This window comes from Salmo salar, chromosome 14 (genome assembly GCF_965601325.2).
Source record: "Salmo salar chromosome 14, fSalSal1, whole genome shotgun sequence".
NCBI classification, from domain to species: domain Eukaryota; kingdom Metazoa; phylum Chordata; class Actinopteri; order Salmoniformes; family Salmonidae; genus Salmo; species Salmo salar.
The window spans coordinates 33,529,164-33,542,170 of NC_138304.1; the positions used below are offsets into that span (position 1 = coordinate 33,529,164).

The 13,007-nt window shown below is 46.0% G+C and overlaps 1 protein-coding gene across 5 annotated transcripts in view; it reads left to right on the forward strand.

Annotated features, from left to right (window-relative positions):
- The window catches only part of LOC106569352 (arf-GAP with GTPase, ANK repeat and PH domain-containing protein 3), a 285,633-nt gene that overhangs the window by 128,004 nt on the left and 144,622 nt on the right, over positions 1-13,007 (forward strand). Inside the window, exon 1 of one of the 5 annotated variants that reach the window (XM_014140649.3) lies at positions 3,979-4,478. The exons of 1 other annotated variant lie outside the window; for it this stretch is intronic. In XM_014140649.3, coding sequence (XP_013996124.1) covers positions 4,337-4,478 — 142 coding nt within the window. In that variant the 5' untranslated portion in view covers positions 3,979-4,336. Of the gene's footprint in view, positions 1-3,978; positions 4,479-6,612; positions 8,961-13,007 lie in introns of those variants that run through there. 3 more of the 5 variants (XM_014140650.3, XM_082960916.1, XM_014140646.3) reach the window with 3 other exon arrangements.

Genomic DNA, 13,007 nt, shown 5'->3' on the forward strand with positions numbered 1-13,007 from the left:
AATAAAAGATCCCAGAAATGTTCCTCACACACGAAAAGCTTGTTTCTCTCAAATTTTGTGCAAACATTTGTTTACATCCCTGTTAGTGAGCATTTCTCCTTTGCCAAGATAATCCATCCACCTGAGAGGTGTGGCATATCAAGAAGCTGGTTGAACTGAATGATCATTATTGTACTGGGGACAATGAAAGGCCAATCTAAAATGTGCAGGTTTGTCACACAACACAATGCCACAGATGTCTCAAGTTTTGTGGGATCGTGCAATTGGCATGCTAACTGCAGGAATGTCCATTCGAATTGAATGTTAATTTATCTACCATAAGTCGCCTCCAACGTTGTTTTAGAAAATTTGGCAGTACTTCCAACTGGTCTCACAACCGCAGACCACGTGTATGGCGTTGTGATGGCGAGCGGTTTGCTGATGTCAGCGTTGTGAAAAGAGTGCCCCATGGTGGAGGTGGGGTTATGGTATGGGCAGGCATAAGCTACGGACAATGAACACATTTGCATTTTATTGATGGCAATTTTAATGCACAGAAATACCGTATTGAGATCCTGAGGTCCATTGTGAGGCCCAAATGTATTTATGGTATCTCTGACCAACAGCTGCATATCTGTATTCCCAGTCATATGAAATTCATAGATTGGGGCTTAATGAATTTACTTCAGTTTACTGATTTTCTCATATGAACTGTAACTCAGTAAAATAGTTTTTTTCCGTATATTTGTGTGGCTGGGGCAATGTCACTAGGCCTACTCTAGCCTCAGGCACAGTGTCACTCTGCTTCCTGTGCATCATTGCTGCCACCTTTCTGGTCTCTGATCTGATGACTTCAACCTGTGGAGCTCTGCTATGATGGCTCTGGTTCATTCAAATTGTAACGATCTTTAATTGTGAACTTATCCTGAGAGTTATGTATTTTGTGGTAACACACACACAGAATTTGATTTGAAACATGAGCTAAAAGAACCCACCTTTTTATAGAAGCCACATCGATGCTTGGTCTCATGAGTCCTCGTGAGTCATTCACACAATGTAATCATTCTGACATGCTATTGACAACCTGTAACTACATACACTTTTATTGAATTGGAATGACATGCATGCGTAAGATAACCATTTCCCCTTCGGGTGCTACCATAGACTGTGCAGGCTAGTGGACGAGACTATAAAGCTCATGAAATGGTGTTTCTGTAGATCTGAAATTGAGAGAATGATTTGTTTTACCATTAGTAGTCAGCCTACCGCTGTGCAGGTGTGTGAGGTCAGTCATCAATACCTAGAGACAAAGTGCTTGAAGGATCAACATCTGTACCAATGGAGGGAGGGCAGCTCATAGTAATGGCTGGAGTGGAGTCAGTGGAATAGTATCAACCATTAGGAAACCACATTTTGATACCATTCCATTGACTCCATTCCAGATGTTATTATGAGCCGTCCTCCCCTCAGCAGCCTCCACTGGTCTGTACGTACGTAGTACCTCTGGGTCTAATAATGATGATCATCAATGGTGCTGATGGGGATGCTGAATACTGATAGCCATGATGAATAAGGTACTGTCTCAGTTCCTCTCCTCTCCTTTCCCGGCCAGCCAGGCAGCAGCCTGCTGTTGATTGTCAGAGGAACAGCGTGTGTCTGACGTTTTAACACTGACTCGAATCCTCCTATCATTGAGGGTCGCGAGGAGAAAACACGTCATACAATCTGCTAGACTACGGGTCTAGACATTTGTAGCATCTGTGGCCTGTAACTATAGGAAACCGCCAGAATGTTGTCTGTCTGCTGGTTGATATGAGGCTTTGCCTATGAGTTCCAGCCTACTGTAGTAGAGGGATAAACTGTATGGTGTAAGCATTAAGACACATTTCTTATTTTATGTGATCAGTGAGTATCATACCACATGAGATAGATAGATGTGATCATAAGACTAAACTGGCAACAGTTCAATCCTTTCACACAGTGAAAACCTTTGACTATTGGGTAACATTTACATTTGAGTCATTTAGCAGACTATGTTATCCAGAGTGACTTACAGTAATGAGTGCATACATTTTCTAACTTTTTGGTCCTGGGTAAGGAGGGTTCTCTTTACAGCTTTTATTCCCAGTGATTGGTTTGTTTTCTGAGCTTTCTATGTAATTAATCATCAGGTATAATAGAGACATGAGGGGAGCCATCAGGAAGCTTGGGAGGGGCTGAGTGCAGGGAAAACGATCACATGTAGCAGTACTGATAAGGGGAGGAACCGTTTAAGACCCAGATACCTCAGCTCCCTGCCTAGCAATAATGATGCAATGTTTAGCGATAAGGAGGAGACTCCACCCAAAGTGGAGTATGAATACTACCACGGGTGAAACCATGTTTTTTGTCTGACGCAGCTGTATTGACCTTCTGGGAAGAATACATTTGGTTTAAGCTTTCATAGTGTCCGTTGAGTTTGTACTGAAAATTAGAACCTAACACCAGAAAGTAGGATTTCTCTGTGATCGTACACAGGCACTTCAAATTCCATTGAGGTTCTTATATGGCCTCATTTAAAACCCCTGCACTACCTTCTGGCTTCTCTTCTGTTGTCGTTATGACTCTCTCAGCTCAACTCTCTGAAAACTGGCTGCATGCTCTAGTCTAGATTTACATCCACGGCAGAGCAGAGGTACCTAAGCTGCTAAAAAGTTGGCTTACGTAACAATACAATACAGAACAGAAGTCTTTGAAGAGTCGTCTCAAGCAGCAGAGTTGCCCTAGAATAATACTGGTTCCAACAGGAGTCAGGCTGCCCCCCCTCCTGGTGGAGACATGTCCTGCACCCTGCCTGGCAAATAGTGTTGGATAACATCGTTCCTATTTGAATTTAATAGAGCGAGGAAGGAAAAAAACAAATTACAGGGCCGTAATGAGTTTTTCTATAAAAACTATTTCATTAGACCTGTGCTGAATTAAATGCAGGAGATGGTATTTCCCTGAGGATAGCCCAAGCAAATGTTCTCCTCACATTGGTTTACAGTGGAAACTGCATTCCTTTAGAGAGAAATGTATTTCTGACAGATTCCATAATTGAATTGGAGCTACAGTTTGCAGACTGTATTTAAATATTTATTCTCAGGGAGTTAGTTTGCCAGACCAATATTTTGTCTTTTACCTCTCTCATTGGTAAATAATTCATTTGGCGGTCTAAACGGTTAATTCCCTAGGCCTAGCACAGTTATGGAGAACATGAGTTGATGTGTATCATGCCACGTCATATGTTTCGTATTACTTCTTTCATTACTTCTGAAGTAAGCCTACACTTTCTAGAGTTCTCATCCCCTCTACCACCCCCACTTCTAATACTGTCAAAAACACTAGAACAGTATTTTGTGTTTATTATGTGTTAAGTGTCTATGAGGTGTCTCAACCTTAAATGAGTCTTGCCCCGGGCCGGTAACTAGCAGGACCTAGACAGTTACACAGGAACAATAGAAAGCCTCTGGCTAACATGTAGGCACAACATGGGCTTGACCCTGCTACCCATATACACTCTGTATACGTCACAATGACTAGCACAGATGAGATAACACAGGCACACACACACACACACCCTGACTCCCACAGAAAACCCCCAGACATGGCCAGTCAAGCCAGTTTATCAGAAATCCTCCTCCCAACTGCCATATAGATAAAGTTACAGAACTGGGGCCACATAATGTGTGAAGCAGCTGTCAGTCGATAGAGGGAAGGAGAGAGAGACGACACATCCTTCCTCTGTTACCCCGGCCGGGAGGGAATGGACTGAGACTGAAAGCCAGATCCTATGGCTGACCAGAGCTTATCAATGGACGTCCCATTCTGGCCCATGGGCTTATTAGGATTAGCCTAAACAAGCAGTTGTTTTAGGTATAGGGCCTTTAGACCCCTCCTCAGCTCAGAGGATTACCAGGAGGAGGAAACGGCTCCGTCGGAACACCTGACGCATGGTCGTGTCTTCCTGATCAGGTCAGTGTGTTATAATACAGCTCAGCACAGCCACAACACTCCAGAGCTGTCTGCTGGGACTACATCATACGCAGGACCGGGCAAATACTATCTTTTGGATCCAGATTTAGTTTACACTGGAAGTTGAAATACGAAAGACTAACCTGAGAGGACAGAGAATTTTTAAAAAGAGAGGAGAGGAAGAAGTGGAATAAAACCACAAGATGGTAATGATGGAAAATATCAGCTTGTCTGTCGGTGAGTTTGAAGCGTGAGGGTTGGACGGTGGATTTGTATGGTTAGGTTGTGTCTTGTGAGCCCTTTGGTCCACTAGGAGCTAAAGGAATAAGTCAAGTCAGGCTGTGCCTCTTGAAAGTGTGGGACCATGCTGCTGTGTTTCGGGGGCCGCAGACGGACCAGGCACCACCACATCCACTGGAGCGAAGAGGACTGTCTACTGGCTGAAGAGCCTCAGGTTATTCCCATCCCTGGCTACCTGGACACAGGTAGCACAAACCTGGACACAGGTAACACACCTGTTCACTACACAGCAGGTCCACATATCGATATGACTAACAGCTCAGTTGAAGCAGCAAGCTCTCAAAGCAGAGCTCTCAAATAGAGTATGAATCTATTTGCTCGCTGGTATTTGAGCAGTTTTCATAAAGTGTTGTAGCTGGTTTCTTATTTGAGAAGCCTGTCTCAAAGACAGTATCCACAGCCCAGACTTCCTGGAAAGATGCTTGGGATGCCTTGAAGGGATTATTACCCTTCAACACAACAAACTGTACTAGACAATGGCATGCCAGTGGGTGTTGTACTGTATGAGTGTGAGATAACATCAACCACTTCAAATCACTCATTCTCTACTCACTATCTACTCACGTTATGCAAATAAGACACTTGATAAATACCTAGATGGAGACCGATTTAAAGATGTTAGCTATAATGTCTCCCTTTTGAAAATAAGGCTACTACTATGTAGAACACAGCAGTGCTCCAGTTTGAGAACATGTATATGTCTCTGAATCTTTCAAGGGCCTGAGGATGTTCTGTATAGAGAGAAGTTGACTGTTTTCCTTTTGGTGGGATGATCCAGTAGACACATGCTGTCTGGGTGCTGCTTTGCTTGGGCCAGCCAGATGGAATCTGTCCAGATGTCCTGTCAGGATCATGTCCTCACAACCCTGGTTCTCTACATGTGCTCTGATTACTAATTGATCAAATATTATGTAAAAACATGTTCATATAATGTTTTTACTGTGTTACTACACAGGTATAAAAGCAACTAAATGGTTACCGTGACTGTAATATGTTCTGTTTTTTTGGTGTCATGTATGGAGTGTTCAAAAATGATGTACTTTCTTTAGCAGTTATAGCCTGCTTAGAAAATATTTCTATATCAAGCAAGGCTATTTTCCAGGGGCCCTTATCAGCATGTTTCTCTCTAAACACATGGGGGCGCTGCTTTTGATGGCATCATCAATTGCCTCAGTGTCCCGTGGTGATAAGAACATGGAATTAGGGTTGACCTAGTTGGTCAGCTTTGTGTTGTGCCTTTATTCAGAGTGATTGCCATTTGATTGACCAATGCCTAATTGAACACCAAAGCTCTGCCCATGCTGAATATAAAGCTGGAATGTGTCAGATTATGCAGTGAGTTCCTTTTAGAGCCTGAAATGACATTTAAATAACAAACTGAATACGCATCTGTTTATGGCAGCCAATCAGTTGCTGACACTGACTTATGAGCTAATAATTGTTCCTGTGGAAAGGTTAATTTACTTATTTTGGGAAGGCGTCAAAGCCAGATTTGTAATTATTAGTTAGTGGTATTTTGTAGAGGAGACATTTTACATACCAACTCATTTATCAGATTATTTCAGTTATTAACAACACTGTAAAAATAATTTTCTGCCTGCCATAAATGCTAGTCAGGTCACTCCTGGAGTAACTAAGTGTGTGAGAGCGTGTGTCTGTGCATGTGTGCGAGCGTGTGCGTGCTTTTGTCAGTGCATGTGTATGTAAACACTGGGATCGATCCACTCGAACCGTCCATTATTGCTGTCAGGTTAGGTGGCAATTACTATGGCAGTGACTTACTTTCACACAATTAGGCGACTTTCTGCATTGAGCTATCTTAGCTTTTTTTACAACGAACTAGAGAACATATCTTGCCTTTTCAAGCTATCTGACCCACTTGTGTGCAACCCATGTGACCTGCTTTTACAGGACCCTAGGATTAGCAGTGCTTTATGTAGCGTCTAAAACTTGGCTACATGGAAGCCAGAACTTCGGGTACTTCCACTCACTCTCCCTCCTTTAGAAAGCCATGGGAATATCTCTGCCTTTGTGTTTTCCCTATCCCTGCTTGTTCGGTTGCAAGAGAGAACATGATGGTGAGGGAGGGAGGAATACAGAGAGCGACCGAGAGAGGAGACACTGGGGACACAAAGTTCTCTTTCATAGCAGTTTGTTCTGGGATCCTATCTTTGTTGACTGCTGCGGCAGCAGTGGATGCTCAGCTCCCTCTTCCTTGGATCCTATTCTTACTGTTCACTCACTGTCATCCATTTTACTCTCTGGGCGCTGAAATCCCTCTAGAGATCCCGTGGAGGAACTCAGCTCAGTGGAGTCGGTGTGTTTTAATGCAGAGTAGCCGACCCGTTGGGATCCGGTCCTTGTTTTCTGACCATCCCAGGGGTTGGGAAACTGTTAGGAAAGTTCAGACAGACACACTCCCTCACGCTACGCACGGCAGGCAGCTCAGAGATGAAGGGTTTTGTCTGCACCGCAGGCAGAAAAGGATTGCTCACAACTTGTCAAGAAGGATGTCTCAGTTTGTCATATGTTGCTCACGGCCTCTCAGGGACTCTATGACAAACATGTGTTTGTTTGTTCCAAAGCAAACAGTGGAATGGCTGTTTTAGCTGTCGCTCACCCTCACGTCGGACAGGTAGAAGAAGAAAGTAGAGTGGAGGGGAGAATGCAACCAGCCAGCCACCATCCAGCCTTTTGCGGTGCTGCTGCTGAATGCTGAGTATAATGCTGCAGGGTTATGGAGGTGGCACAGAGGCTTTGCTCAGGCTTGTTTGAAGTTTTTTTTCCCATGTCAAAGGTAAAGGATTACGCGGGGGGTTGGAATGCAGCCTGGAAGTGAAGGACTCAGAGAGCTACCCTAAACACCACCACACCGGGGAGAGGAGTGTGAGATTGTGTTTGCTTTGCGACTGTGTGTATGTAGGTGTGTGCGTGTAAGTTAGGCTAGTTTGTGCATGCCTGTGTGTGTGGGGGAGTTCAGGGTAGTGCCATGCTACTGCTGAGCAGTCGGGCTACGGAGCAGACTATCCCCGGGGCCACAAGTAAAGCTGGAACAGCCCACCAGTCAGGAGGAGGTAGGACCATGGTGTACCACATCTCTGTCATCCTGAATGGAACTTTGGGGCATGAGGAGGTGGGTGAGGGGGTGGGGGTGAGGGAGGGCCTGTCCGCTAGACACGACTCCCTGGAGCAGAGTCATCCTGCAGCCAGGAGCACTAGGGCACAGCCACAGGCGCTGCAGGGGGAGGAGGGACACTTCAGGCTGGGCAAGGCACGGCAGAAGCTTGGCAGGTGGCCCTCCCTGAGCCGTACAGGCAGAGTGGGGGGGAGGAGGGAGGAGGCAGTGCAGGAGGAGGAGGAGGAGGAGGAGGGAAGAAAAATGAAGACGGACCGGTTTCTCCAACTCCAACAGCTCTCTAGTAACTCAGCAGCTCCAGCAGCAGCCCATCCTTCTCAGATAGACAGGGAGACTGCAGCGGTAGGAGTAGAGGTAAAGGCAGCCACAGCAGCTCCAGAGCAACAGAAGACCCAGGTAGAGATACAGGGACAGGACGTTTCTCCCCAGACTGAAGGGCCTCTCCCTGGGCATGATGGTGGTGTTCTGGCTGGTGGTGGCTCTCCACCCCGGGCTGTGCTCCGCAGGAGGCCATCCCAGGACGGTGCTGCTCCACACAACAGGAGGGCGGTGAGCATGTATGGAGCCGCAGCCAGGCAGCATCGAGGCTCGCTAAGCCGCCAGGACAGACAGGACAGGCCCAGGAGTGTGTGCATGCTCGCAGGCCCCAACCTCAACCCTGCCCTATCAGAGCCCAGGTCCCACTCCCAACAGACCTCCAGGGGGGGGGTTACAAGGTCTCTGGACGGTCCCCCACAGCAGCGCTGGACCAGGAGGGCAGAGCTGCGGGCGGTGGACGGCCTTAAACCAGGGGTGCTCCCCCAGTGGACGGTGGCGGGGGCTGAGGAGAAGGTGGTCCCCAGGGTCCGGCAGCAGACCTGGAAACCAAGACCGGTCAGCATGACTGTGTTGGAGCTGAGGAAGAAGGCCTCGGGGTCTCAGGAAGAGCTGGACAGCCAAGGAGGAAGCCAGGGGGGAGGTCTATTTGGCCGCTGGAGGCTGTTCGGCCGACCAGCCCAGGACAAGGAGAAGGAGGAAGCCCCAGGCTCCAAGCCCAGCAGCAAGCTGGATGCCCCCAAGAAGACCCTGAGCTCCTTACGCCGGAGCCTCAGTCTGCGGATCAGGAGGAACCGGCCGCGGGAGAGAGTGGACATTTCTGAGGTGACAGAAGAGGAACGCTCACGCACTACAAGTTTGGAGCAGGAGACATCTCTCCCCTTGCGGCCCTTCTCCTATCTGACTGGGAGGACCCTGCCACCTCCTTACGAGAGGGACGATGATGGAGGGAGGCAGTTAATTCAGTACCACAGCCAGGGCAAGGTCAAGGTGATGGAGGTGCCCCTCTACCCAGCCAAACTGTCCTCCTCTACTAAACCAGCCCAGGAGGAGCCCAGCCTATGGCAGCTCATAGCCAGACGCTTTAGGAGGAAGGAGCAGGAGCAACCGTCCAACGGTAAATGTGAACTCCAGACCCGAAACCCGAGCAAAGAGACTGGCAAATATTCCCTGGGCAGGATTAAAAAGCCTCAGTCAGTTGCAATAGAGACTCTGGCAGAATGCAACAAAGGTCAAGGTAAGATTCCCAGTAAGATTGATGAATATATTCCCCCCCCCAACCACTCTGTCAAAAAGTTCCCTTTCATAGTTCAACAGGGCAGCAGGTAGCCCAGAGCAGTAAACAAAAGGTCGCTGGTTCGAATCCCGAGCTGACTAGGTGAAAAATCTGTCTGTGCCCTTGATCAATGCACTTAACCCCCTGTCGCTCCTCTTAGTCACTGGGGAAAAGCTCACATGTAAACAGGAACAGGGGTATTGTGCTCTTTAAGGAAAAAGGGCAAATGAAAAACACATGGAAAGGGAACTTTAGGCTGAGGTGGCATTTCAAGGTTTCGGGACCCGGAGGTTAGAAACAGTTCTCATTTTAGCTTTTGTGTTTTGTTTATTTACTTTTCCCACAATGCATTTCAAATCCATGTTGGTTCTTATTCAGCTATGGAACAGTCACCACCGAAAACATTTTACATTAGAGATTTGTCATTTGGATGAGATGAGGGTCTTGCCTGTTATCTCATATGAATTTGCCTTGTTGTTTAAAGTTAACAATAGCTGTTTGATGAGAAAAGGTATGGGTGGTTGGTACAGTACTATACAGTCTGATCCAGAAGTGGCTCTGTGTTTCCCAGAGCCAGTGTGGTTGGAAATGCATGGTAGATAATGCCTCTGGCCTCGTAGGGACACAGCTTAAAGCAGGAAGCATTAAAACGGTCAGCGGCTGTGAAGGGCCTTGGAGATGCTTTTGGCCGCCAACCAGGGCTAAATTAGGAGGGCTTAAACACTGTAATGATGGGGAACTGAGAGAGAGACTTAAGCACTGTGTTTAAAGGTTAGCTAGCCTAGCGCTGCTCTCTATACGCTGACAGTGTAGGATCTTGTGTGTATGTGTTGAGTTACTCATAGAAGCAGACAGAGAAGCAACAATGAGCTATAGAGATTAGCCAATGTGCTGAAGCTGTGTTTGCTGTGTACTCCATGCAGTTTAGTTCAAATCTAAATTAAGCCTTGTTCTTGTCATAGTCATTAGCAGATAACACCTTCTACTATGGTGAACTGAAGTTTAAAAACTTCTATCAGACAGGTTTGCGCAAAATGCCAAGCATGACACGTAACAGGTTCTAGAGTTATGATTGGTGATCGTGAATTATTACCTAATTATTACATCATTTAGAAAAATCCACCGCTCAGACCCCCAGGATCTATGAGTGAAGTTCAGATTGAAAACAAACACCTGTTGCTGTAGGAGTAAGATGAAACACTTCTTAGATTGTTATTCGTACTTGGTAAGTTGTTTCTCTGTGAATGAACCACAAATCAGACTGTGTACTTTGTATTGATATCATCTTCAGCAAAGCTTTGTTTCCTTCTGAGCCTAAGCAGTTAATAAGGGCAGATACAGGTACACTTTGTGATTTGCAGTTTTTTTATTTGTTTTCCCAATAAGAACTGTTACCAAGGTCACCAAAGCCTTTGTAGTGTTAAGTGCACGTTTAGTGATATTTGTCTATGTAGTCGAAGTAGGAGAGGGCAGTCAGTCAGGCAGTAGGAATGTAGGTGTGCCGATCACTCTGACTAAAAGCCTAGTCACCTGTCTCTACCTGCCTAAGTGTTTGACAACCTTACCTGGCTGCAAAATGTATCCCAAGAGTTCTGATTCCCAGCCCTTAGTTAGTACACACACACACACACACACACACACACACACACACACACACACACACACACACACACACACACACACACACACACACACACACACACACACACACACACACACACGCAAACACACTCACATACATGCAAACACACTCACATACACACTTGTGTAATTGCGAAAATTTGCCAAAAACACGTTAGCTGGCATTACGATATACTCTGTTTAGCTAGTAACTAATATGGATCTCCAGGTGTTAGTACTAGCTAATGATGAGCTGTTTTCCTGGTTATATTTTTTCTCTTTGGTGGTATAGCCCTCCACCAGGGATGAGGTGTTGAGGACCCTGTCCCCCCCAAAACTGCACCTCACCCCTACCGGTGGGTGAACAAGGCCATTGTTGTCAGGCCCATGGAGGAGGGGTGGTTTGAAGTGACGTGAGGTAGTCAACACTGCACTCCATCACAGACCTGGGTTCAAATAGGATTTGAAATCTTTTCAATACTTTGGCTGGGCATGATTGAGCTTGCCTGCAGCAGTGGAACCAATGGAATGGTCTCAAATGTGTAAACCAGGCAGATTCAGACAAATACTCAAAGTATTTGGAAGATTTCAAATACTATTTGAACCCAGGCCTGCTTCATCAAACACATGACGTCCATTAAACTAGGCTGCACTGCGACTAGAGTAAAGTTAGGTGTTTCCCTCTTGAAATGCCATACACGTCATTGTTTTGTAGGCCCAGGCAGGCAAAATGTTCCCTGTGGTACATGTATCTTGCCTAGACTTGGCATTGCTCATTGAGAGTTGCCGAAAGTGTCCTGTGTGTCAATGTGCATTTTGTATTCTTTCATCTCATTACTGATCTCTCTTATAAGAGATCCTTGAAATTGGTTGTGGAGTGTTCAAGAACAACAATACGCTGGCCTTTCTTTTTTTTCATCCCACAACCAACTGAAGTTCATTCATGAAAATAGTTTGCAGCTCTGCTCTTTCTCATACAAAACGCTTTGTCACTGTGAATCAGGGCCAACAAAATGTCTGTTCCCAAAATGTCTGTTCCCCTAAATGTTCTTAAGTTTGAGTCTGCCTGCTCTGAAGACTCTCCATCGGAGTTGTGTGAAGACGTATCTGGTTTATTAAGTAAGCACCCTCAGCAGACCTTCTCTGAGCCAAACTCCTCACTAATGACTTGGTTTACCCTTATGACAAACCAAATGTGTCACTCCCAAGCCAATTGGGGAAAGTGAACGTTTGATCACACAAACCCACTTCTGGGAGAGGAGGGAAGAGGAGAGGGATAAAGGAGAAGAGAGAATAAGACACTGTTGTGGGTTGAGTGAGTGAGTGAGTGAGTCAGTCCAGAAGGAGATGGATATAGAGGCTCTCTTAATACTTTAATATGACTCCTTATTTGAGCGTCTGCTGCCACAGATCCCCAGCTACTGTGTTCCCTTAAAATGTAATTGTATTGGTCGCATACACATATTTTGCCGGTGCATTGAAATGCTTATGTTTCTACTTTAGCTCCAACAGTGCTGTAATACGGAACAATACAGAATAATATACAAATCCCCAAAAATTCAAAGGAAGAAATCAATAAATTATCAGACCAAGCAATGTCAGAGTCTGGAATATCTATACACACCATCATATGTATATGATGGTGTGTATGGATAGTATATGAATAGAAAAGGTGTGTATGGCAGTAGTTATATAGGATAAGCCATGACTAGAATACAGTATATACATATTAACTGGATTAAACAGTTATGCAAACATTATTAAAGTGACCAGTGTTCAATGACTAGGGCAGTAGTCTCTAAGGTGCAGGGCAGAGTACCGGGTGGTAGCCAGCTAGTAACAGTGACTAAGGTTCAGGGCAGGATACTGGGCGGAGGCCGGCTAGTGGTGACTGTTTAACAGTCTGATGGCCTGGAGATAGAAGCTGTTTATCAGTCTCTCGGTCCCAGCTTTGATGCACCTGTACTGCATCAGCCTTCTAGATGATAGCGGGGTAAACAGGCCGTGGCTCGGGTGGCTGAGGTCCTTGATGATCTTCTTGGCCTTCCTGTGACACTGGGTGCTGTAGATGTCCTGGAGGGCAGGCAGTGTGCCCATGGTGATGTGTTGGGCTGACCGCACCACCCTCTGGAGAGCCCTGCGGTTGCGGACGGTGCAATTGCTGTACCGAGTGGTGATACAGTCTGACAGAATACTCTCAATGGTGCATCTGTAGAAGTTTGTGTGGGTCTTAGAGGCCAAGTTGAATTTCTTCAGCCTCCAGCGGTGTTGTTGGGGCATGAGCTTAGTGATGAGCTTGGAGGGTTCTATAGTGTTGAATGCTGAGCTAGTCGGTAAACAGCAATTCTTACATACACTACCGTTCAAAATTTCGGGGTCACTTAGAAT